This window comes from Pantherophis guttatus, chromosome 4 (genome assembly GCF_059756535.1).
Source record: "Pantherophis guttatus breed Tessera chromosome 4, ASM5975653v1, whole genome shotgun sequence".
In the NCBI taxonomy this organism is placed as follows: Eukaryota; Metazoa; Chordata; class Lepidosauria; order Squamata; family Colubridae; genus Pantherophis; species Pantherophis guttatus.
The window spans coordinates 41,049,980-41,076,548 of NC_142066.1; the positions used below are offsets into that span (position 1 = coordinate 41,049,980).

At 41.2% G+C, this 26,569-nt stretch overlaps 2 protein-coding genes across 9 annotated transcripts in view; one reads left to right on the top strand and one right to left on the bottom strand.

Moving 5' to 3' along the window:
• Positions 1-14,613, top strand: part of SHANK1 (SH3 and multiple ankyrin repeat domains 1) — a 110,463-nt gene extending 95,850 nt beyond the window's left edge. For all 7 annotated transcript variants that reach the window (XR_009623069.2, XR_009623070.2, XR_015733743.1 and 4 more), the window contains one exon: positions 3,259-14,613. Coding sequence is in view for 3 of the 7 variants with exons in the window: in XM_060693638.2 (XP_060549621.1) it covers positions 3,259-3,826 (568 nt within the window). In the remaining 4 variants the exon portion in view is untranslated. The remainder of the gene's footprint in view (positions 1-3,258) is intronic.
• Positions 14,614-15,149: 536 nt separating this feature from the next.
• The window catches only part of C4H19orf81 (chromosome 4 C19orf81 homolog), a 30,099-nt gene continuing 18,679 nt past the window's right edge, over positions 15,150-26,569 (bottom strand). For both annotated transcript variants that reach the window (XM_087891968.1, XM_034423177.3), the window contains 5 exons: positions 24,464-24,528; positions 21,273-21,351; positions 20,116-20,236; positions 17,010-17,149; positions 15,150-15,417 (listed from right to left, as the gene is read on the bottom strand). In XM_087891968.1, coding sequence (XP_087748094.1) covers positions 15,210-15,417; positions 17,010-17,149; positions 20,116-20,236; positions 21,273-21,351; positions 24,464-24,527 — 612 coding nt within the window. In that variant the 5' untranslated portion in view covers position 24,528 and the 3' untranslated portion in view covers positions 15,150-15,209. The remainder of the gene's footprint in view (positions 15,418-17,009; positions 17,150-20,115; positions 20,237-21,272; positions 21,352-24,463; positions 24,529-26,569) is intronic.

Genomic DNA, 26,569 nt, shown 5'->3' on the forward strand with positions numbered 1-26,569 from the left:
TTCATAGCTTTTTATTGTCTGCACATAGACATATTTAGGTAAAGGTGTCTTTTGACTGACAGTAATCATGGCTTTCACCCAAATGTTAGGTTTTGGAATTTGCAATGTGCTAACAATCTACAGTTAATGAAGACACAAACTCTAAGGCATACTCTTAAAAAAAAACCCTAGCTGTGTGGCATAAAAAAACCTCTAGATAAGAACAGATGTGCCAGGAATCTTGCAGTTAAGTAGAAATCATTTTGTATGTGTATACTTTTTAAAAGGTACAATTAATTCCATGGTATAGTCATTTATATTAGTGAAAGGAAGAAACTTCTTATGCCGGTAGTCCTTGACTTACAATTGTAATTGAGCCGGGAATTACAGTCATAAATTGTGCCAGTGGTTAAGCGGGTAATCACTTGATCAACCTGATTCTATGACTTTTTTTTTTTTTTTGCAGCAATCACAAAACAAATGTGATTGTTAAGCAAACCCATTGTTCACAATGGGCATTTTTTGCCAGAAATAAATGCTGGATTGTGGCAACAACAACAACAACAAAAAAAAAAAAAAAAAACATAAAATGCAATCCTATGACCATTAGATGCTACAAACGGCTGTAAATGCAGGCCACTTGTCAAGTGCCCAAAATGCCATCAAGTGCGGGGTGGACATCAGAACTTAACACTGGATCGTAAATACTTTTTTTGGGGGGGGGTCCGTCATAATTTCAAACAGTTGCTAAGTGAGGACTACCTGTAACTCCTTTTGGAGATTTCTTGTGAAAGTCATTTTGTACAGAAGATATAAATGGAAAACATATTTGGGATTCTCATTTTAAAGGCAGCCCCTTGTGCCACCATAACTTTATGATAATGTACAAAGCCTTTTTTTCCAAATTCCTGGCTTCTTGAAAGACTGGTCAGGTATGCCAGAACTTGCAGCTTCTTGAGCACCAAAAGTGAAAGTAATCCATTGTCTCACAAATTACCTCTGTTTTCTGCGTATGTGTAACTTAGACAACATATTGCAATCCTAATCAGTTTTATGCATAGCTGCATTAGTTGTAATGAATCAGAAGATATGTGGGCTGTGTGCTACAAACAAATATTTGCATGAATGTGTCACTAGCGGCAGTGTTTCCCACTTGGAGGTGAAAGTCTTTATCAGAAGATAATTTCCAGTGTAGTGGTTTTCACATTTGTTTGGGAGGAATATTAACTTGTAAAAACAGAAATCTATCTAGCTCAGCTGGTGGAATGGAGTTCAATTAAGTTGTGAACTTCAAGTTCAACTCCCAAATTTCTGGAAGTCCACCTATCTTAAAGTTGCCAAGATTGGGAAATACTGTTAGATAGGATATGAGGATACTATCTCTCCCCACTTCTGTTCCCCAGTAATCGATATTTAGTGCTGTTTAGCCAGTGTGACCCCTAGCCTTTTCTAACCTTATATTTTGGGGATTTGCCTAATACCCTTTAAGGCAGTCCAAATAGGTATATTTTGTTCTAATGGAGTTTCACAAGTTAACTGAACTCCATTCCAACATATGTGCCTGCCGAATCCTCATGTGCTTGCCATGAAACTTGCATTGCAAAGGATTGGACCACGTTATAAAGTGTACTTCCATCAATTCCAGGTCAGAAACGGGCCAAGTATTGCCATCAGACCCAACTCAGTGTTTCATGCAAGATATTTTACTTTCGCCTTCCTCTTTACTTGGACTGCTAAAATCAGCCCAATAATTCACAGCGAAGGGTGGAGGAGAAGAGAGGTACTTCTGTAGTCTCAGTCAGCCTAACAGCTGGGGGAGCCAAAGAGGGGGATTGTATGGTGCATAAAGACAGAAAGAAAAGTTCTTAACCATATAAAATGGATTTTAGGAAAAAACATTTTTTTAAAAAAAATATCAATTCTTTATTCTGAACTGAAGCTAAAGCTTAGGGGAAGACGAATAAGGTGCAAGCCAGCATAACAGATGTTTCAGTTGAAGGATTCCTAGGAAGAAAGGTAGGGCCCAGTCTGGTGGTACCTGATATATTGCCTCCAACTTCCAGGGAAGGATGATAAGTTATTGTCCTAGACTGGTAGAAGATAGCAGGCTTTTGTTCTTCCCTACACAGCCTCAGGGTCATAAATCCTAATGCATTTTGGAAGGTCAAGTTCTTCACCTTTTTGGTTTTTTTAGAAAAGAAATGGGTAATGGAAGAGATCCAGTAACCAATTTTTCTATATAGACGTATACTTGCTGATTATGGGCTTATCCTTAAATCTTTGTTCTTTCGTATCATGGAATTTCCCAGCCCTAATTCATCTCTTGTTATTAAAGCTGCTTGTGACTTTTTCTGCTTGTTTAAAGTAGATGCTGTTATGCTGTAGGCCAGTGTTTCTCAGCTATGTCAGCTTTCAATATGTGGACTTAAACTTCCAGGATTCCCTGGGTAATGTAGCTGGCTGGAGAATTCTGAGAGTTGGAAGTCCACATATTGGAAAGGCAATAGTTGAGAAACACTGCTGTAGATACTGCATGCATCCATAGACCTATCAACACACATGATTGATGTGGACACTGGGGATCTGTAGCATCTCTCCTTTCCATTCAACACAATTATATCATAAAATCTCATTTGCTCCATTATTTCATTCATCCACAATCACATCAGTGGTGGGAAAATACAATGAAATTCCTCCAATGCCATACTATTTCCCGTATCACAGTTGAGGCATGCTTGGTATGAGTTTCTTCCCTCAGCTAATTCCTTTTCCATTATAATGGTATTCTTTAATCCATCAAGGACTATAAAGCACTTATTCCAGTAATATAGGATCATGTTACATTTTCTTTGCAGCAGTGCTCTGTATCTGCCACTGATTCCAGATTTTCCCACAGATTTCTCCCAAGTTTAGCATCAAGGAAGGGTTTCTTCATAATGGCACCTTTCAGGTGTGTTGGAATTTGATTCCTAGAATTCCTAACCAGTTAACAGAGATTTCTTCAGTAGTAATTCCAACATTGGAACTGAGTGCCCCATCTTTGAGATAATATTTTTAAAAATATTAATATTAATGGATCTATTACTGTTATTGAATATTAATGCGTTTAAACATTATGTCTACTATAACCTGAAATCTACCTCAGAGAAATATGTTAGTAAAAGATCATAGAAGTAAATTAATTGGAAGGTCCTGCTAGACTAAGGATTCCTAGCCTCTTCCAACAGGGAACATGGTAGATGATAACCATCTCACCTTCCTTGTCTTCTTTCCCTGCAGGCTCCCAGATGAGACATCCCCATCACTGATTTCCTCCAAGCCTGTAAGCAGTCTTTTCCACAACTGGCCTAAGTCCCCCCAGGGCAAGCATCCCAAAAGTGTGGACTTTGACATCCGTCCTGCCCTGCGACGGGCCCCGAGTCCAGCTGCCCTGCCCAGTGAGCACAAGATTAGCCCCACCCCAAGGCCTTCCTCTCTTCCCATCCTGCCTTCTGTACCCATCTATACTGGCGTCTTTGACCTCCGTGGTTCACCCACTTCTGGGGGTGAACATCCCTTCCCTAGCTTCCCTTCAGGCAGCCGTTCTCTGTCCCCAACCCACTTCCTGCCTCCAGCCACGGACAAGCCGTTTGGCTCCAAGCCGTTGCCTTTCTGGACTAAATACGATGTGGCTGACTGGCTGGAGTACCTGAAGCTGGGGGAACACCGCGATCGATTCCTGGACAACGAAATCGATGGATCTCATCTGCCTTCCCTCACTAAGGAAGATTTCATTGACCTGGGCGTGACGCGAGTTGGGCATCGCATGAACATCGCCCGTGCCCTCAAGTTCTTTCTGGAGAGGTGATGGGGGAAATTGCCCTGCCCCGGGGTGCCTCTTGCCTGAATGTACAATGGACCTCCACCATGGGGAGAACAAAGAGGTGGAGGGATTGCAGCTGCGGGGCCGGGCACAGGGAAAGCGGTAAAGAGAGACCCTGTGGGGGTGAGGGTAGAGTGGGGGATCTTGGAGAAGCTCACCAAAGCCTGCCTGGGCACCCTCATGGGTGTGCACTTTTCTCTGTTGCGTTGCCATGTAGCAATCTCTCCATTTCATATATCCAGCCCAACAGCATTGACATGAGTGTATGAACCCCTAACCTGTGTATCATCACTTCCCAGGTGTGTATGTGTGTGTTTATAGTTGTACACATACACTTGCTCTTCATTCTCCATCAGCATAGCCACCAGCTTTGCTAATCAGATGGCTGGTACTAGCCATCCCGTAGTGCAACACCTTCTACCTGCACCCATCCGTCATCCTTTCTGTTATTGCTGATGGCTCTTTCGTAGCAACTGCTATTTGCACATCAATTCATCCAGCCATGTAACAGCTTGCTCTGTACATCTCCACAATTACCAGGATTGTTAAGTACTCTGCCGTTAAAAAGGGGGGAGGAAGACCTACGAGAAAATGAAATTTGCTTATATTTCTTTACTTTACAAAACATTCTCTGGGGAGGACCTCAGATCATGCAAGTGCCATACTTAACTTGGTAGGAAGATTGGATTCCTCCTTCTCCCGATAATTACCTGTGAATTGGAATGGGCTCTTCATATTAGCTAAAAAGAATTTCTAGAAATAGCTATTGAAAAGCATGGGTGCCTTGGAAGATAAGCCATCACTTGTGTTCATCAGGTGAGCTTCATCCTTATTAGTGATACCTAAATTGGGCTTTTCTCTCTTTTCGCCTCTGTTCAGTTATCTCATCGCTTTATTTCCATTTGCTTTTGTTCCTACTTCTCTCTTTTCACTTTTTTCTGGTTCAGTTATCTCTTCCTCTTTTGCCTTCACCATCAAGTTTATTCTTATCCTCTTCTGTGTTACTTTTATTTTGGCTGTTTCTGCTGGAAGAAGGAAAGGGAATCTGTGTTTCTGTGTGAAAATAGTTGGTTTATGCAAATTGAGTGTAAGTTAACAGACAGTGTGGTGTCCTGTGCTGGCCATTTTGGGGATGTGGCTTCTGTAGATATTTATATAATTTCTACCTTCATACATGCATATGCAAATGTAAATTTGTCATATGCAAGCATTTATTGATGGATAGGGAGAACAGCCTAGATTGACAAGGGGAAGGTGGGCATTGCACAGGATTTTCTCTCTCCCTCTCCTTACCTGTCTACCTAGCTACCTTTTGTCCAGAAAGGATATGTTAAATTTAATGTCTTCTTTTTTGATAAATACTATAATTATTAACTGCTAGAAACTTGCTTTCTGAATTTTCAGTGGAAATAGAGAATGGATGCAGGATTATAAGCCTTAATAGCAACACCTAGCTGACTTTAGAGTAGGAAGATAAGCCACATTGGTATATAGATGGGGCTCCTTCAGGAGATATCAAGATAGTAGGCTACATTGGGACATCACCCATCCCAGAAGAAAGCAATTTCACAATGCTACTGTTGCCAAGAAAATGGCATAGACAATGTCCATGAAGTCACCAAGAACCAAGTTTGACTTTAAAAAAGATGATATACTTGTTCAAAGTGGGTTCATTGCTGTGACTCTAATCCAGGCCTGTCAAACTGGCAACCTGCGGGCCATATCTGGCCCGCGCAGGCCATGCCCACCCCTGCTCCTCAAAGGCAAAAAACATCACAATACGGCCCGCAACGCAATCAGGTTTTGACACCCCTGTGTCTGATCCATGGCATGTCACACAGTTCTGCCTCCTGTTGCATATGACCTTTTTAGGAAGACAGGAAACATTTTTGATAGTACTAAACCCAGGCATAACAATATAGCTGTTGTCTGCTGGGCATGCATTGTCTATAAATCAAGGCTATCACCGTGTTGACAAAAGAAAGTGGGTTTGTCCTTTTTGAGAGGCTAAATCAGTACTGATGAAATTCTGTAGCTAGGATTGGTTAGAATTGACAGCATTGCAGGGATTGATGCCAGCATTATTGTGAAGGAAGGATCTGAGCAACACTAGTGCATGGGGTAGTCCCTATGATCCTCCTGTCTCAAGTTATTTCAGTAGGGTAGGAAAAGCAGTCAGGAAAAGGCACATGTTAATGTTCCACAAACGGGGCCATTTGCAAGACACTTCAAATGGGTGCGGTGGCCCTTTGTGTTCTGATCCTGTTGGGGAGAGATTGAATGTGCTGATCCTGTGAAAAAGTTTGTGGGTAAAAGCTACATCAAAAGAAATGGCACATTGCTCTGCTAATGTGGCCAAAACCTTTGAAATTATTTTTTACTGTAATAATTGATTCCGATTAGACAACCAATTTAAGGAATGGATTGTGCTTAGCTTAATCCTATAGTTGGGCCGTGGAAGGTGGGCTGGTTCCCATAAAATGTTGTGCATTTAAATGACCTACATGTAGACCAAGCTATGTTTCAGCTGAGGGACAGTATCCTAGACGTACAGTATAAAGATGGAATATAGTCTGCCTTTCAAGCCATTCTTGATGTTTGGTGCGGTGATGACTATTCAGAGGCGCTGGCTTGCCTATAATAATCTCAGACACTACCAGTCACTTCCTGTTAATATGATTAATACTTTTCACAAAGACCACTTGAATCTCAAGTCTTTATCCATAGGAAACTTGATTGTATTTGATGCTTGTGTGTTGTAGGGCTCATTAATGGACAAATCTAGGACACTCAGTACATAATATTGAACTAAATAAATGGCTCTTCCTTGCCCCATCTCTTTCTATCACAGAGTACACACAATCCTGACCATAGCAGTGTGCAAATACTGTTCCTTCATATATCTTGTGGTTTGGTCCATGCATGTTGTACTTCCATGCTCTTGTGCTCCTGCTCCACTCCTTGCATTCTCAGGTTCAGCAACAGGCTTCAAATTACTTTCATTTCAAAATCGCTTCCATTTGCACATGACTCATGTTTCTGTACTTCCAAATACGGAGATGTGCATTTGAGGATTTCCCTAACAAAGTTTGAAGGGGAACATCTCTTATGCTCTTCTACCTATGGAGTATCTGTGGCAACATTCTAGCTCCAGATTGTAGCAAAGACAAAAGAAGCTGGAAAGGGACAGAATGTAGGATAGGGATAAATTCTCCCACTCTGGTCTCCTTCCGTATTATCATGTTTTTCCTACTACCAGCCCAAACTTGGGAGTGGGAGTGGGGCGGGAATCTTAGATATTGACCACATATGTGCTATGGTGGGAATATCCCTTCCCCCTCCCATATGCTGAGCTGCCAAAGAAAAAGACTCCAATGTGTGGGGGGAGAGGAGCTGCTCCATAACTGTCGTCGTCCCCCCTCCATACACAGAGGGCCAATGCCAGGACCCAGCAATGGGCAGCTTTTTTGAAATATATGGTTCAGATAAAGGGAGTTCTTGCTCCTGCTCTTTGCTGGGATCCTTAGTAGGTTGCTTAGTGGGAGCAGGTGTACCTCTTCACTTGTTTATCTTCCCAATCTTTATACCAGATATTGTGAGCTATGGAGAAGTCTGCAGGACTCATTCCATGGCTGTAGGCCTTGTGGCGGCCCCATTTCAGCACCTCACTAATGCTGTGACTCTACCACTAGCTGCCACCACCACTCTGTCACATCTGGGCCGTGTAGCTGGCCTATTCTTGCTCCTTAAAAACTATTTTTGTGTCAGACAGCAAAGTCCTCTTTCCACAATCATTAATAACATGGCGTAGCCACGCCATATTTGTATAAGGTGGATCTTGGCACATACATACCCATTTCTATCATGTTGGGTAACTTGCACATCTGACACCTGTTGAGACCAGCAGTGTACCCTTTTCTGTTCATGATCACACAATTAACCCAGGCATGCAAAAAAAAAAAAAATCCAACTGGTGGTAGGCCCCCTCTGCAAATAAACTTTTACATGGGCAGCCAGGATATTCACCAAACCTTAAAAGTTTCAGCTTTGCTTTTATTAAACAAGGGAAACTTGTGGCCCTTGTTGGAAAATGCAGGGCAAGGATGATGCTCAAAAGGTGCGGCCAAGGTTGCAAGTGCTTGTATCTCCAGGAGGAAGCGCCTGTTTTCAGCAAGCACTCTTGCCCTGTGCCTAGCTTGGGGAAAATACAGGATCACGAAATCTATATGAGCAATTTTTCTGAGATACTGTGTGGCTCCCTGCAGCCTAAAAAGGAGAAGGAGGCTGGGTCTGGACTCTGAAAGCCTCAAATGTATGAAGAGAGGTGGCAGAAATCCCTAGAATGACTAGAAATCGCCAATAGGAATAGCTAGACCATGGAATGAGGTGGGAAGGAGCCAGCCACCATGTTGATATGAGAGACAAGATGAAAGGGGTGAAACTCATACCGACAAAATAATGGCCTTGTCTATTTAGGCAAAAATACACAACAGTAGTGAGTGATGTTGGACTGGTCTGCAGGATATTTTGAGTAGAGGCATCAACCAATTTGCATGGCTGGGTTAACCCTTCTGATGCCAGGGCACTGCCCTGTAGCTCTTTGTGCCTCCTTCTCAGGATGCCTCTTGCCACATCACTGTCCCACCCACATGCACCTCCTGTGGGTCCCTTCCTTTTGCTGCCACATTTTGAACATGCCATGTGGCTTTTTCTATTGTGCCTCCAAAAGCCACAGCTCCATATCTTGTGGCCTCATCGCTTGGGTCCAGGCATGTGGTTGCCTGCCCCTCCACAGTCCAGCAGCCACTGATGCCACACTTTAGTGCCACGTGGTGATAGTTCCCTCTCCCCTCCCCCACTGTGTGGCTAATGACGTGCTGCCGGCATTGCACCTTTATGCGGCCATCTTTTATTCTTACTCTTCTCAAAAGTAAAGGGCTCTTGTCTTGTCGGACTGGTCGCACCGGCCCTTCTCATCCACAGGCCCCAGTGAGGGAGCAAAATGAAACAAACTTTAGAATGTCTTCCATAAATGATGCTATTGAGAGACAGGAAAGCACTGATCTCTTCAACTTTAGGCGAGGAGTCATGCTGCGTTTCTCAGCTTCTTGCATGAGCAGCCCAGCTCTGTGAAAGAGAGTTAAACTTTGGAAGGGGTGGAATTATGGGGAGGTGGTTTGGGGACAAGGTTCTTGGGTTTGCTAAGAATGGGAAAAGGATGAGGAATCTGAGGAAGGATCAAACTTCTCAGTTCCTTGGGAAAGAGAGCTGGTAATGAAATGTGGAGCAGGTGGTTTGGTAGGAAAATGAATGCTGGTTGATATGGGGGAATAGATGTCTAGTGAATAAGAATTCTAACGATGGGGAGAAGCTAGAAAAAGGCATCTTACTCTGGAGTATTTGAATGGGCTAAACTTGGGATCAGAGGACTCCTGTTTCAGAAGGATGAAGTAGCCAGTCTTGTCTCCTTGGGGAAATGAGGAATTTTCTGCATTGCCTAAAAAGGGCAGAAAGAATTACAGGCCCAGCTTATTTGTGACTTCTGTAGGGGCATCTTTGGCTAAAGTCTAAGAATGTTCACCACAGTTTCCAGGGGTTTTTTTCCTCTAGAATCACTGGAACTTCATAAAAGATGCCTCTCATCTCCCATATTATGTTCTTATGGCGGTAGAAGCTTAAAACATGAAGTATTCCTGAAAATGGGGAGATGGGGTTCTTTTAGGGGCACAGATCAAGCTTCCCCAGATTTTGAAAAGTCTGGCTATTTCATTAAGACAAAATACTAGTCAAGATTCCAGTCCTCTTATGAATACCAAGTGAGGCTTCACACCTTTGAAAAACTTGGTTGAGGAACTCCCTAGAAATCTTTTATTTCCTCCAAATGTTAATTGGATTTGGCTGTGGGGGGCGTGGGGGCAGCAGGACTTCTGGTTCTCTGAGATGGAGTGGAGAAGGGGCTGTTGGACTGATCCTAGAAGCATTGAGAACTACAGCATTGAGTCCTTTTGCCTTAATGTATTGAAATGAAGTATGTGATGTTGACTTTGTGATTCAGGGATCCATTCCCTGGGATGATTATTGGGAATGGGGGAGGGGGTGGGAATGGTGGTAATGCCTGCATTTGACAGGGTTGTGTTTTGAATTTTATTGTGGTTGCTGGGTGGAGACAGAGGCTGTGGAGAAGAGAGTCGGTACGTTCCCCTCCATCTCTTTTAATCTTCTCCTGTAAATCTCCAAGGTGATCATTCTGTCCTCCCCACAAACCAACACCTGGCCCTGTAGCATCCAGGTGTAATGTATAATAGATTCCACCAACATACAATCCATCCCTACACACATGCAAATATATATATATACATAACACATCTTCATTTTTTGTTATTGCTGGAGAGAGGCCACATAATCCAGAGTCAATGATTCAGCTTCAGCCTACAAGAATGTTGGTAAGAACCAGTTCTGTCTCCCGAGTGCAGAGGTGTGGTTTCCAATTCTACTAGAATTCCACTGCATGTTTGAGATTCCTGCTGGGCTCTACTTTGCAAGGTTCAGCCGAGTTCCCAAGTCTGGAAGCTATAGAAGTGGTTGTGAGGGGGGGCACCCATGGCCATCACCTATTCTAAAGGTTCCTTATCTCCATTGAACCTGTTTACCTCTCTTTCAATGTTGGGAGGATAAACTCCTGTCCTGCTAGATGCTTCTCTTGGCTCCTCCATCACAGTCGTATTAGATTCATACCCCCTAGAATCTAGCGTGGGTTGACATTTGATGTTTGTTTTGACTTAATTCCACCTATCCTGGGAAAACTGGCATTTTGTGTCATCTTCATTCTATCTCCAGATGTCTTTTGAACCCAGGATTCCTAGACTTTCTTCCTCTTTGGTACCTTCCTCCCCCAAAGGAACTGTACCTCATGTGGGCAGAATCTTTTGAAATGAATGTATTTAATCCTGTGTTGCCTAAGATTACCTTATGGCATTCAGGCAGATCTGCCTCACATGTTCTCTCTCTGTCTCTGTCTAACTCACTCTCTCTGTCTCTTTCGCTCTCTCTCTCTCTCTCACACACGCACGCACACACACACACACACACACACACACACACACACTTCCTTTACACCTTCCTCTACCAAATCCGTTATCCTGGGCTGGAGGTCTTGACTCTGCCTTCAATGCCTGTGCAGAGCAACTAATGTAATTTACTGATTTTATTTGCAAATATAAACTTTATGGGATACAGAGGTTCTCTGTAGGTGTCTTTGCATCCATTAATGTGTGTTTTGAGACAAGAGGAAGACCTTTGGCTATAACCAAGTATTTGCAATGTTCTTCACTATCGATACTTGGAACAGTAACACAGAAAACCAGGCAGAGATCAAAAGTAATGCCCTGAATTGGGAATTTGGGGAGGCAATGGCAGAGTTTTGCCAACTGGTTCTCCTGGTAGTTTGGTTACAGCTTCTGAATGCTGCAGTGAAGAAGAGGAGCAGTTGGGGTAGTTTTGCTCACCCTATGAACTGTATTTCACTTTTAGTGCTGGCAACTCATTTACCAGTTTAGTTCAGTAGCAGCACTAATGCTGGACTTGAAAGCAAAACTCACCTTATTTAACAAAGCCACATTGTAAACTTTCTGAAAGCCTAAGTATCTTGATAGAATTCCTCTTGTTCAAAGATGGGTCTTCTCTCACTTGTGAAAAAAGAGGTAGAGGGTTTTTTTCTCTCTCTCTCTAAAAGAATAGAGTTATTCTCTTTGTCTCTCTTTTCAACCTTGCAGGCCTGTTTTCAGGGGAGTAAAAGAAAAGTCAAAATGGTAGCCATAATCATGTGATCAATGTCCTGAAGGGGGGGTGGGTTTTGATTGCATGGATATGGCCACTTTTGATTTTTAAAAAAAAATAATACCACCCCACCCGTTGCCCATAAACAATCCTGGTAAAATACAACTTAAAATTTAGTGCTAACCAAGTGTTGGAAACAAATTAGTATGCAATTTGAAAAAGTAAGGATCCTAGGTTCATTAAAACCCAGGATCCCCAGATTCTGGCAATGCTGTCTTTGAGTGGAGGGGGTGGGGATAGTGGAGGCAGACCAGATCCATGGGGATAAGCAAATGGTTTGCTGTATGCTGAGCTTTCATATTACATTCTCTTTAGTGATTCCCAGTGTCCACTTGCCCCGATGTTTGACTCTGGTTTCTGGCTTGCAGTCATAATTTTCTATTTCCCACCATGCTCCAACTTTTCTGAGTTGGGAATCACTACAGACCATTGCAGAAAATTGGAAAAAGCACCTTATGGTTTTTTGCCACTGATAAGTCAGTGTAGGGGAAAAGCAACCAATGGGGAAATTTGGTCAAGCTATTTTTAAATATGAACCCACTCCTAAGTCTTGGATGCCCTGGGTTATTTGCAGCAGATTGTCAAGAACATTTAGTTTAGAATAGTTGAATCAGACCAAGCAAAGAGGGAGTGGGGTGGTAGTTCTGCACAATTGAGATGAAGCTTTCAATTGTGTACACACAAATCATTCTAGCTTATCCAGTGAAGTTGTTAATTGGTTCTGTTGCCATGCCAGTATTTTACACCAAGTTACTGAACCGCTGGGTTGTACTAGGAACAAATAAGCTCCTTTCTGCCAGAAACTTGGCTATGCTTGATTTAGGGAGCTCATAAGATGTCCTCCCAATGGCCTGCTTAGGCACCAGGCAGCAGATATGATCAGATCATTACTCAAAGAACATTTGTTAAGGAACCCAACAATTAGATTGCAGACTTTAGAGTTCCTTTCCCAAATGCTTTGACTGGGATAGGCCAGTTCTATCAAAGGCTCTATCAATCCATGCCAGATTTCCCTGTTCAAAGTCTCTTCCCCTCCCCCCACTCCCACCCCATTAGTAATGTCCCTTATCAACACTGGAAGTCATTAGATGTGCAGGTAGTCCTTGACTTACAACCACAATTGAGCCCAAAATTTGCATTGCTAACCAAGGCAGTTGTTAAGTGACTTTTGTCTCATTTTATGCCCTTTCTTGTCCCAGTTGTTAGAGAGAATCACTGCAATTGGTAAGTAGTAACTGGTTTGTTAAGTGAATCTGACTTCCCTTATTGACTTTGCTTTCAGAAGGTTGCAAAAAGCGATCTAATGACTCCAGGATACTGCAACCATCATAAATACATGCCGGGTCCCAAGGGTCCAATTTTGTTCACATGATCATGGGGATGCTACAGCAGTTGTGTGTGTGAAAAATTCTCATAAGTCTTTTTTCAGTGCCACTGCAACTTTGGTCACTAAACAAATGTTTGTAAGTCGAAGACTACCTGTAGTAACCTGTTCACATTAAGCATTAGGAACTGTCTAGTATTCTGAATGAGAATTACTGAAGTACAATATAGACTGAATTTGAATACAGAAGAAAAGATTGGGTGGAACAGTGAATGAAATATCTTTTATAACAAATCCCATGCAGATAATATCACTGCAGAAGAGTTCATGGCTGGGGATTACTGTTCTTCAGACTCAGAAATTTAGCCCAGGAGCAAGAAGACAAGCCACAAGAATCACCTAGCTTGGTAAGATGGACAACATGCCTACAATAGGTGAGCTAGTAGTTCTGAGCAGTGCGGCCCTGGGGTAATTTTTGTATGATCCTTGGACTATTTTTGCCTAATACAAAGCTAGTAAAATAGGGCATTTCGAAGAATCCCAAGAGCAGTAGAAGTATCCCACTGTCCTGATACACTAATTACTTGACTACTTTCAGGGTGCTATTTCCCATTGCCAAAATAGTAGGCTTGGAGGCACCCAGAGAGGACACTCCATTTCCATTCTCCAGTTCTAGGTTAGAGACTGCCATTCCCTACAGCTCACCCCCTTTCAATTAACCAGAGCATAACTATTCTGATATAGAAGGAACATGTAATCATGACTCCAGTGGGAAAGCATTATTTTTAATAACATTTTGGAAGAGAAGCAGCAGAACACAGCGCCAAGCATTTCAGCTCAGTCTGATTTCCCCAGTTACAACTCTGTAGAAGGTATAAATGGGTTGGATTATTGCTCCCATAGCCATTAATTATACTACGCTGAATGTAGCTCTGGGAACTGAAGCAGGTGAACATTGAGGTTGAAGTTGTTGGCTCCATTGCTGATGGCAAGGGTGGGGGGCATTCAGAATATAGCAGATGACCAGGATGCCAGAGGCCAATACAACATCCATATCATTATTGACTATAGTTTATTATAGTATTTTAAATTTATTATACATAGTACACAGTTGTACAGTTAAGACACTTGTGTTGTAATTTTTACTTTAAAATGTAATTTATTACTTTCTGAAACCAAATGGTGCTTATTCTGAAGTAAGATATATGATTGCCTAAAGCAATCTATTATTAACATTATAATTACATTTGTGTCTAAAATTATTTAGCTGCCTGTGTTGCAGCCATGAACTTCTTGCCCAGTAACAGCTGAATCATACAACTGGATAAGGAGAGTTGGGGGGAGGGGGGCACACACTACTTGGGGAAGCTATATGCAAATTGTAAATCAGAACATTCAGCAATATAACTTTCTATAAGATTCTAAAATTAAGAGTCCTCTGATAAATTTCAGATGTTAACATTTACTCAGAATAGGTCAGGCACCAGGGGGTGGATGGGAGGGAGAAAACATAACCTGTTTCAATTTTTCCAGCAATTTGCATGCATGAAAGGATTGGGTGGTTTTTTTTTTAAATTAAAAATAAATAAAAACTATATCAAACAAGCAGAAATGAAGCAATGATGTTTCAATCTATACAAATTCGCCATAACAGAAAAGAAAGTAGACTAACACAAACTTGGCAACAATTGGAAATTTAAGCTGCGGGAAATCAATTACCACAAATGTATGGTCTTTCTAGAGCAGTATTTCTTAACCTTGATAACTCTTAAGATACATGGACTTCCAACTCCCAGCTAAAGTCCACACATCTTAAATTGGCAAGGTTGAGAAACATTGTCCTAGACTTTTCTGCTTTTCACACAATTAGAAGGACTGTCCTGTTCCTCAGTTTCATTGGGAAACAGTAACAGCATTTTGGAAAATAAATCTTCCCACAGACTTCACTCACAAAGGTGTGACAGTTCCTTCCAAAGTTGTGTACTTTGGAGACAGGCAGGCAAAGCAGAAAATACATATTTCAGAGATCCTGTAGGGGGCACCCTCTTTCCAAATGTGTGATTAGAAAGACCAAGAATAAAAGCCAGGAATATAAGCTTTCAGGGGAAACGTTCTCCTAACTTAAGAAAAAGAAAAATTAGATAGATCCACAAGCAGGACATCATCATCATGTTTTGCTTGGCTTTGGATTCATATCCTTTCTGGAGGTCAGATGCCATCCAAGTGACTGGCTTCCCAGGAGTCACTGAGTGTGTCCAGCAGACGCTGGCGGGCTAAGGACCTTCGAAGGTGCATGCGATAGTCCTCCATTACCAGGTTATCCCAGCGTCGCAGCACAAAATGGTTTTCATCCAAGGTTAATCCAGAACATAACAGCTGATTCCGAGTTCGGAAATCGGATACTGTGATCAGCCACCTGCATAGGAAGACAAGAAAAGGAAGATGGCTGACGGACATGGTTTCATCAAGCTTCATTATGATGGGGGAAGTTTCCGCTGCTTCTTCCCCAGGAACCCATGGCTGAACAAGTTCAGAATAATCCCTTTAAAAGTTCAGAATGACCCCTTTCACGGGGCCAGTGCAATAGGCAAAAATGGCAGGAGCCAGTGGCATAGATGGCAGAGAGACAAACACAATGGAGTGTGTCTGAAGCAGATCTGGCCGTTCTCAGAAGCAGAGCCGAACAAAATTCCAAATTATTGAAGGTTAACTTCCCCAGTTAAGCAAAAGCATTCAGGTCTCTATTTTCAGAAACTCAGTCTGCTTCTAGGTTGAATATTCAGCTTTTAAAGTATACAATTTTACACCCCTTCCCAAAGGCTGCCTGTTGGAGACAAAGGCTGTATGTCCAGGAGGTCGTCTGTGCCCTTTGCCTAGATTAGAAATTTGGTTTTTTTTATGGCAGGGCTGCATAATTTATAACAACCTACCAAAAGCTGCAATTCAATTGGCATGTTTAATGCAACAGAAAAGGGAAACTCTCAAATACCCCAAGAAAAATGGTAACTGGCCTGGCCTGGCCCAGATTATGCATTATTCATCTGCTAGATCAATATTTTTTTAAACTTGGCCACATTAAGGGCTGTGGGCTTTAACTCTCAGAAATCCCCAGTGCTGGCCAGGGAATTATGGGAGTTGAAGTCCACACCTCTTAAAGTTGTAAAGTTTGCAGAATACCGAGCTAGATTGTGTCCTGAACTCTCACGCCTTCAGTTGAATAATTGCATAATTGTAAGGAGCATAAATGAACACATAACAAGATTTATTCTACTAAAGTAACTCTGCTCAAGAACCCAAGGCTGGGTTAGTATAACATATTTAGTTTTGTTACTGAATTAACTTGTTTTTCCAATTTGCAAAATATATTGGGTTATAGATTAACCAAACAGTATGGGTTCATATAATGCAGTATTTTTAAAGGACTAAAACCAAGCAAATTTACTACGTTTTCTGAATGCATTCGCCCAAGCTTTTGCTGGTCTGCCCAGACATGTTGTGCAAACACAGCTAAAATGGGGCCCTAAACGTTAGTATGTCTCATAAGAGTCAGGACTGAAGAAGTAGGAAAATCAAATGATAGATCCCAGGTTTTATGCAGTTAGTTGTTCAGAGTCACTAGACTGAGATGAATGACCATATGATTGATTGATTGATTGATTGATTGACAGACAGACAGACACTGACTGACTGATTAAATAGATGATAGGTTAGATTAGGTGATTAGATTAGATTAGATTAGATTAGATTAGATTAGATTAGATTAGATAGGGAAAAGGAGGGAGGGGGAGAGGAGAATTCTGGGAGTTGAAGTCTATACATCTTAAAGTTAACAAAGATGAGTAACACTGATTAGACTGATGATCAGTGAAGGAAACTACACATTGTCTCAGCTAAGTGGTTTTTTTAATGATGCCATGAGCCAAGCAAGCCAAGTAAAGCTGAGTGGCCAAACAGATTTCCCTCAGTCGAGAGGATTGGGGGATAAAGTAGCTGAATATCTATACCAACCTGTTCTTCCGCCCAGCAGTTCCACAGATTACATTGATGTTTTCAAACTGGATGCTGTGTAGCAGACCTGCTTCAAAGGCATTGGGAATGACAGCTTCTATGGCTGCTAGGATTTCAGCATGCGTCATCTCCTTTTCAGGCTAAAAATCAGAAGGGATGCTCAATCATTGAAGCCCATCTCCTCTCCCCCTTCAGACACACCTGCTAACAGCCTTTTAAGTTATGGCTTGTATATTATAGTTCTACCCTATCTTTGTTCTTGGACTTCTGATTTGATGCTATTCCCTCATTTTTCCTTCATAACATCCTATAAGGTAGGTTAAGCTTAGAGATTGGGATCACTCAAGATTGCAGAGTCAGAATCAAGGCTAGTGTTTTTCAATCATGTGAAACAATAATACCACTCTCAGGATTCCCAGAAAACATGGCTAACTGCTTTACCATCCTCTGTATTTTATACTACAGGTAGTCCTTGACTTACAACCATTCATTTAACAATGGTTAGAAGGTACAACAGCCTAAAAAAAACCCAAAACCCTTACAACGCATCCTCAAAGTTATGTCTGTCACACAACTTCCACTGTCAAGTGATCGCAATTGGGTGCTTGGCAGCTGGCTCGCATGTATGACTGGGCAGGATCTTGCGGTCATATGATCATGATTTATGGATCTTCCTAACTTCTGACAAGCAAAATCAATTGGGGAAGTCAGATTTACTTAACAACCATGGTAAAACTGGTTATAAAATTGGGTCTAAGGTTGGTTCTAATCAGAGTTGATAGGGAGTGAGAGGTTCAGCCCACAACCACTCCTCTGTGGCATACCATAGGACTCTGCACTCTGTCTACTCCTTTTTAACATCTATATGAAGTGCTGGTTGAGATCATTTGCCAACAGGTTGAGGTATCATCAATATGCTAATGATACTCAACTTTATATATCTATCCCTGGTGATCCAAGTGATGCCACTGCCACTCTTGCAGTTCCTGGAGGCTATGAGGGACTGGATGGGGAACAACAGACTACAACTGAACCCTAACAAAACCAAATGGCTTTGGGTGCATACAGCTTTAAGATTTGGGGCTTTACCCAACTTAGTTCTGGGTGGACTTGCACTACTCCAGACAGACCCAGTTCATAACTTGATGGTTCTCCTGGTCTGTGACTCCTGCTCGAAGAGCACTTGGCAGTCATGGCTAAGACAGCCTTTCCACAACTTTGGTTGGTGTGCCAGTTGTGGCCTTTCCTGGATTAGGAGTCTCTTGAGCTCAATCAATCAAGCCCTGGTCATCTCATATCTGGATTACTGCAATGTGCTCTGTATGGGACTACTCTTGAAGAATATTTGGAAGCTTCAACTAGTACAGGGTGCAGCAACATAAGCAGTTCTTGGGGTCCATAGAATGACCTGTGTTACACCACTTGCTCTGCAAACTGCACTGGCTGCCAGTCTTCTTCCAGATGCAATTCAAAGTGTTGGTTATTATCTTTAAAGCCCTGCATGGCATGGGTTCAGGTTACTTGAGGAACTGTCTCACCCCACTGGGACTGGCCTGCCCCTCCTGGATCAGCAGAGGAGGCATGTTGCAGGCTCCATTGCTCAAGGAATTCCAGCTGGTGGGATGCAGGGGAAGGGCTTTCTTTGCCATGGCTCCTGCCCTATGAAACATCTTATCTCCCACCCTTCTGTACATATGCAAGACCCTGAGGACCTGGTTATGCCAGATGGCCTGGGGCCCTAATGAGGGAACATCACATGGAGGTGGTGGTTGAATTAAAAGCCAATCCCATCTCCCACCACTCCGCCATGCATCCTATTCTCTCCTCATTGTCTTTTACCAATATCTTGATTGGGACATCTATTTTTATTCTTTTAAATATATTTATTTGTTGGATTTTTAATATTTGAATGCTGGAAGCCACCCAGAGTTGTTTGCTATGAGATGGGCGATGAATAAATACAATAAATAAAAAAAATGGAAACAATAAAGTAAATAAAAATGATGGAAACTGGAAATGTAAGTGGGGGACTACCTGTATGTTTGAATATGGAAATTTCACTAATTTCTCCATTGGGTTGTTCAGGCTTCTTCCTACAAATCAGTCTACTTCCTCCTCTCCCACCCTATCTCCTTTTTCTTTTCTAAACCAGCCAAGCTCCCAACTAACATCATAATGAATATCTGAATATGAGCCATGGTGGCACATATGCAGTATGTGGTTAGAATGCAGTATTGCAGGCTAACTGCCCAAGTCAGGAGTTCAATCCTGACTGGATCATGGTTGACTCAGCCTTCCATCCTTCCAAGGTTGGTAAAATTGTTATTTTGATTGTTAGGAGCAATATGCTGACATTTATAAACCGCTTAGAGAGTGCTGTACCACTATGGAGCGGTATAAAAGTGCTACTGCTATTGCTATTAATTATTTATTTATTTATTTAGTAGTTGTTATTTTATTATTTTATTATTATTACTATTATTGAAAAGTGTCCGAAGTTAAGCCTAAATTTTCCATGAGTGAATTTTGGACAGCTAATAAAATCCTTTCACTCCGAAGAATTAAATTTTCTGGGTGTACAACTCAGATATCCACAAATGTTGTCCTTTGTAAAATCTTTTAGTTGGTATAGCTGAGCCATAACATAGTTTTGCCTAGATGGGTTGTCACTTAAACTGCCAGAGTTTCTAATGTACCTTCAGACAGTATTGACTGACATTATAGTTGCTGTGATCACAATTATACTTTAACAAAGACATGTTATGGATGTGAATAGTTGCCATGAATTAAGTATACAAGTGAATGGGGATAAATTGATCATTTTTGAAATTACAGCATTTCTAGATGGGCCTATGTGTTCCTCTCAGGCCTCATGGACAGCTGTGCACAACTATGTCTGGGATTTCTCTTATTTAAAAAAAATTAATTAATCTGCCCCAGCCAACCCACAAAAGATGAATTTCCCACAATGCCACCATATCTAACTTCTCTCTGGGACATGGGGAAAAAAATTAAATAGCAACTTATTTTCTCTCTCAGGGCTCAGTGCTTCTCAGACAACTTAAAAGGGCCCTGAGTCTCTTTCTCCCACTGAAGTTAGACTAACCGGGTTCTCCAAGCAAAGGCAAAGGGGTCGGGCAGCAGGCGGCCGAGGAAACTTGCGGATGCAAGGCATTTCCATGTCCAAGGCTTCATATTCAGCAATGATCTTCTTCAGATACTGACGCCTAAGTGGAGGGAAAGAAAGCTGAAGCCCAGGCCCCATTAATAGTACAGAGTGGTTATGGCTCAGAGTCATCTGTTTTGATCCGGCCTCATCAGGAGAAGCTGAGAAAGTACTTCCTGACAAAGCAGAAGGACTCATTCCTATGTCAGAGGCAGTTTGGCATAGAAATGCAGCTTTTGTTCTCATTGTCCGCTTGTGCTCTTTTCAGAAGCCTCCGGTTGGCCATTGCAGATACAAGATGGTGATCTGGATAGGACTTTGCCTGCCCCGCCAGACTTCCTAAATCTAGGAGAATGAGCAATATTATAGTGAACAAGTATGGATATTATTTTTTCATGCTCACCTATGGCCTCTGTTTTGATTAAGAGGCATATTGGAAACCTCAATCCAAGAACTGTGGTCACTGCCAAATGGCCCCCCACTTCCAGAACAGAACCACGAGGCCTCCATATAGGAAAACCATGTGGTAGATTAGCTACTTCTCCTTCCCAAAGGCCATCTTCAGAAAAGATAAGGGCACTGAGATGTGACCGGGAGGTGGGGGTGGAGGCCCAAGACTGTGGGAACCAGTGGGATGGGAAATGGGGCACGGGGTGCCTCAGAGTGGTTCACTTAACAACTACCACTACTTATGACTGTAATGGGCAGGCCTTATTACAGTCATAGAGTACCTGTATTTAATAATTTTCTCTTCTGTTCCATTAAAGATTAGAATTTAGTGGCAACTTTCAGAGAGCCTCCCTCTCAAGACTTGGGAGGAAATATGAGATCCTATTCTAATATCTTAGTATTGCTACTAATATCCTGTCATACTGAGACATTGCTCTCTTGATAATGCCGCTGCTCAGGAAATTACATTATAATTTACAGACCAACGATAAATCTTCAGGGGCTCTGAAGGACTGCAGCAGGATAAAGAATATACCCTTACTAGCAGAAGGAGCAAGGGATCTGTGCTGCAATTCAGCCTCTGCCTCTGAAATAATCTCCTTTTTCTCCCTAATGTCGACTCCTTATCATTTCAAAGTCATACTCACGAAGTTTTTCGAGGAGGTGGGCAAGGTTGCTCCAATTCAAGAAAAAGGGAAGATACCCCTTCACTCTCAGTTTCTGGAACTGAAAGCAAAATGGTTAGTTAATGTTTACAATGTAATCTATAGTTGTTCTTCAACAAAAAAAAAAAAATCAAAACATGAGAAGAATCTCCTGAACACAATCAAAAGCTCTCCATGTCCAGCATGCTTTTTTTCATACTGGCGAACCACCTGGGAAACACAGAAAATAAAGACCATTCAGGAGTTCTTTTGGTTCACACTTTCATTTTACACACAAAAAAAATGGTTGGTCACTTTCAGAGTTATATTTTGTGGGGTAAGTAGAAGTAGAAATAACTAAATATATTATCTAAGTTCCTGAACAAAAAGTGGGATACAAATCTAATAAATAAAACAACATGCTACAGTATTTCTGGATAGAACTATCTAAACAGTTGCACAAATCTTCCTGTAAAGGGTCTGAATTTGAATCAAAGTTTTGTCTTTTGTGAGACTTCTAGCTTAGCTGACCTGATAAAAAAATGCACTAAAGTTATTAAACCTCAGATCTTGAACGACAAGGTAGGATTCATCTAACATGCTAAGTCAAATCACATTCAGGTTTGGCAACATGTACAAAGCCCACATATACTCTACTTGCCCATATTTAACTGGTTATAGGATGGGGTAGAAAAATCCAGCCATTTGCAGGATTAGAGTTTAGTTTTTCACAACCCTGAGTTGACTAGGCCAGCTGATTATTTTATTTATTTATATCCCACCTTTATTATTTTTTATAAATAACTCAAGGCAGCAAACAAATCTAATATTCCTTCTTCCTCATATTTTCCTCCACAACATCAACCTTGTGAGAGAATTTGGACAGAGAGAGAGTGACTGGCCCAAGTCACCCAGACAGCTTTCATGTGTAAGGCAGGACTAGAAATGATAGTCTCCTGGTTTCTAGCCTGGTATCTTAACTACTAGACCAAACTGGCTCTGGGGAAGAGTTTGGGATTAACCCTTTCATCTGAATCCCAGCATAGAAATGAAGTCCTTAGTAAACCTACAAAAACAGCCTTGCATTAGGAACTCAATCCCATTGTTTAATATTTCACCCCTTTTCTTCCCAAGAGGTTGTAAGCCTATCCCAGCTCCATCTGCATCAATCAGAGTCAGGTAGATTTTAAATAAAAAAACTGATTTGAAAAATAAAGATATAGGAAGTGACAGCTACCCAGCTGCCCTGCAGGGACTGGCAACCTAGAGTTTAGAAAGTGGATTCCTTATCTCCCTAGTGGGAATCTGTCATGTTATGCTCCTGGTATACAGGGATAAATATTTTCCGTGGGCGCTATGTTATAATATAGAGTTGGAAGGGTACTCAGAAGTGTCAAGTTCAATTCTAAATTCTGTATCTTATCTTCAATACTTAATACTCTACAACTACAGCAATTCTGACAGGGAGACTCTGTACAAGTAATTCCAATAAGAAATAGCCTATCGCTTCTGTGACCAATTTGATTTGTTATGAATCTTACTTCGAAGACCTATTTCATAATAAATAACTTTCCCTGTAATTTCTACCCCTTTGGATTTGCTCCAGTCCCCTTGAGCAATAGAGAATTCATCTTTTCCATCGCAGAAGATGGGTCAAGTCCATTTTCTACATGGGAGCCCTTCTAATCATATCTGTTTTCTCCCTTTAATGCAAAGCTGAATAACCTGCCACTTTTTAACAGTCCCAGAACCCTTTCTAACAAACTGCTGAACATTAGGCAAATGAAAAGTGTAGTTAAATGGAAATGTAAGGGGGGAAAAGCAACCTCATTTAAAAAAAAAAATCATGCCTTTGAAAAAAGGGAGGAAATCTAAGTGAATCCAGGTGGGTCATGTGTTTTTTCTATGGGCATCAGAACTTGATCCACTGTGGATTTTGCTATGTGCCAATGTATTCAGCATGGTTGTGACCACCAAGTGTTAGTCATCTAACCATCAGCACATTCTTTCCAGTGCTACTGGAAGTGTTACTGTTCGACTTGGTATGTCCAACACTACAGTAGGTGTGTGCAAAAAGCTAAAGTTTTAACCATTTTGAATGCAAAACAGCTATATGTATACTAGCTTGATTATTAAATTTACCCATTTTAAAAGTTACATAATATGCACTAACCATGTGATCTGGCAGCTAATTAAAAATTTAAACAAATTTAAAGTACAATTGGAGCTGCTGCTCAACTGAATCTGGCCAAGCACAATGTGGCAGAAAAGAGGTAAATTAAGTCAGCCTGACATCAGTCCCTCAAGTTTCCAAGCATATTTAGCATACTTAGTTCCAAATAAATGGCTGCAATATTCTTAGTTACTAAATGAAATGAAATTACTAAATAAAATGATAGAGTTTATGAAACATTCACAAGAAAAGTAAGCCATAAAACCTAGTAAAAAATCAATCATGATTACACTTCACATCTTGCATGAATATGTCTATTAGGTCACTATCAGTCTTGGTTTAAATGTATGATGTTAACATAGCCAATGAGTTGATGTCTATCATAATTGAAGTATGATTAAACTGAATCTAAATAAACTAACAGCATGTGCATTGGTTTATTTATTTGGTGCAACCCTTCATTGGTTGATTTCAGTTATCAAAACTATAAAGATCAATGGCAGAGTTGTCCGCAGGACACCTAAAAAGTAGCAGTGCTTCCATTGCACCATTACAAACACATCTGGACTGTTTGTACATCTTGTGGATATCCCTGACCTGTAGAAAGGTGATTACAGAACAAGAACACCATTCGCCTGTCTTCATTTGCGGTCCAGCATACCAAGGCATGAATCTAGAACCATATTTGGCCATCATTAGAGAATCAGGTAACTTGGCATTTTCAAGGGGGAGCTCTAGAAGGCTCTTTATACATAGCCTTAATGACTTAGCAACACCACCCATAAGCATCAGCTTGATCTGCCTCCTGCCTTTTTGGTTATGCCTTAGTTCCCTGCTTCCAAGCCATGGCTTTCCTCCTAATTCTTTGATTGCCTTTCTCCCATTCTAGGTTTAAGAGGAAATAGATCATTATGATTTATGGCCTAGCACAATAAAAGATGGAGATGAAAGTGAGGAGGGGATGGCCAGCTGCAGCTCCTTCCAGGTCCTCAAGAGTCGGAGAGGTACTTTATGATCTCACCACATTCTCCTTGGCTGCTGGAACGGGATTGACACCTGGGTCCTTCATTCTCTTCTTCCTGCATTCTTGAGTAGAAAAAAGAAGACCAGTAAAAATTAACCTTGACTTCTGCCTACTGCCTTCCTCTTGCAACATGATGCATTGTTGCCTGCCCCCCTCCTGATCCAAACTTCGGACACCTCCCCCAAAGTGGGAAGACTCAGAGGAATAACACTTTCAGATTCTATCAGAAGTAAAATGGCTCATTTCCTCTAATGAACTATATTCATTTCATGACAGTAATAGTTATTCATGAACTTCCCTGCCAACAGATGTGAGCTGTTGTGCAACTTAGATGACCTTCAAGGGTCATTAAGACAAATTCAGGAAGGAGGTGATGACTGCTGGCTAAAGACCTGATAGAAATAATTGCATTTTCATGGTCAAAGGAATAAATAAAAATTTCTATTAAACAATAGCAGGAGGATGCTAGTGCCCTCAATATCTTGTGAGTTTCCCATGGAATTTGGTTAATCCTCTTGAAACAGGTGACTGGACTAGGTAGGATCTTTCCATGTTCTTCATATTCCTTGAAATGGGAATTAATTTCCCTTGACTACCAATGAGAAAGGGAGATAAAAGGGAGATAAAAGGCTTAGATGTCTAAAGACATCTAAATTGCAGATCAGTCCCACATCAGTTGGCAGGGAGGGCCCATGAATCAACTGTCATATGAAATGAATACATGCCACCATATATTATACTTGCCATGAAAATATTTCCCCTTCCCAATAATGTAACTTTCCCATTTTTTTTTCCAAGATCTGGATCCAAAGTCATCACACTGTGCATACAATGTAGGGACTTACAAGGGGACAGCCCTGATTCACATAACTAATACTTTTAATATTAATAACTAATACTTCCAATATTACAACAACAAGAACTGATTGTCCAGAAAAGCCATTTAGGGCATGGAAAGAAAACAGATGCACAAAATATTATTTATTCGAGACATATTTCCATTTGACTGGAAAGAAGAAAAAAGGACATATTTTTCAGCAGGAATAATGTTGGACATACTATTTCTTTTCATTCCTAAAACAAATGAAGAAAGTATTCAGAAGTCCTTCATAGTTGCAGCTAACCAACACAGTCACTTTCATCCCCTTGCCTTTTTCTTAAAAATATATTTCTAACCTGAACCTTCCTTTGAGAAGAGCAATTACACCACAGTGCTGGGCACATAATTTGCACGCAGATGGTGTCAGATTCAATCCCTGACAGCCCTAGTTAAAGTAACTTTGGACAGCAGATTGTAGAGAAGAAAATCAGTCCCTGCCTGATAAGCCAGAAATCCATTCTGAGCCAGTCTGAGTGTCTGGGCAGGCAGACACTTGCTCTCTTGCTCCTGTTTTTTTTTCTTGGCACTGACCCTATTTCACTTTCTCTCTTCCTCCCACTGCATTTTCTCTCTCCTTTCTTTCCCCTGACTCTCAACAGACATAAATTGTGGCACTGCTATTTTTTTCTGTAACTTTTGCTTGCATGTGTTACAAATATGTTATATATCTTCATGTTTCCAGAGAGACTGAGATAGGGTAAGGGGGACACACATGCTGATTTCTAGAAAAATATATGTAGAACAAAGAATTTGGGACCCTTTAGATTAAGGAGAGCCAGTTTGGCATAACAGTAATTGTCAAGGCACCAGCCTAGAAATAGTGAGACTAAGTTCTAGTCCACTTTAAGCATAAAGCCAAATACTGGATGAGCTTAGGATATTCACTCTTTCAGCTCTAGGAAGGAAGCAGTGGCAAAGACACCTCCAAAAATCTTGCCAAGAAAACTGCAGGGATGACTCCCAACAGTCACCAGAAGTCAACAGTGAAAAATAAGATTATGGACTTATTCAATAGTCCCATTTCCCATTTCCTCAAAATAAGCAATTCAAATTTCATGGGCACACATTTTAATCTGGTAAAAGACAGATTCTTATGGAATGAGGTATAAATTCCTGGGAAATAAAATAATCAGGAAACTGTATACATTAATATCTCATTTTCACCTATTTCATCTCTAAGGTCTCTCAAATCTATGAGCTTGGCCATCACAGCATATCAATCA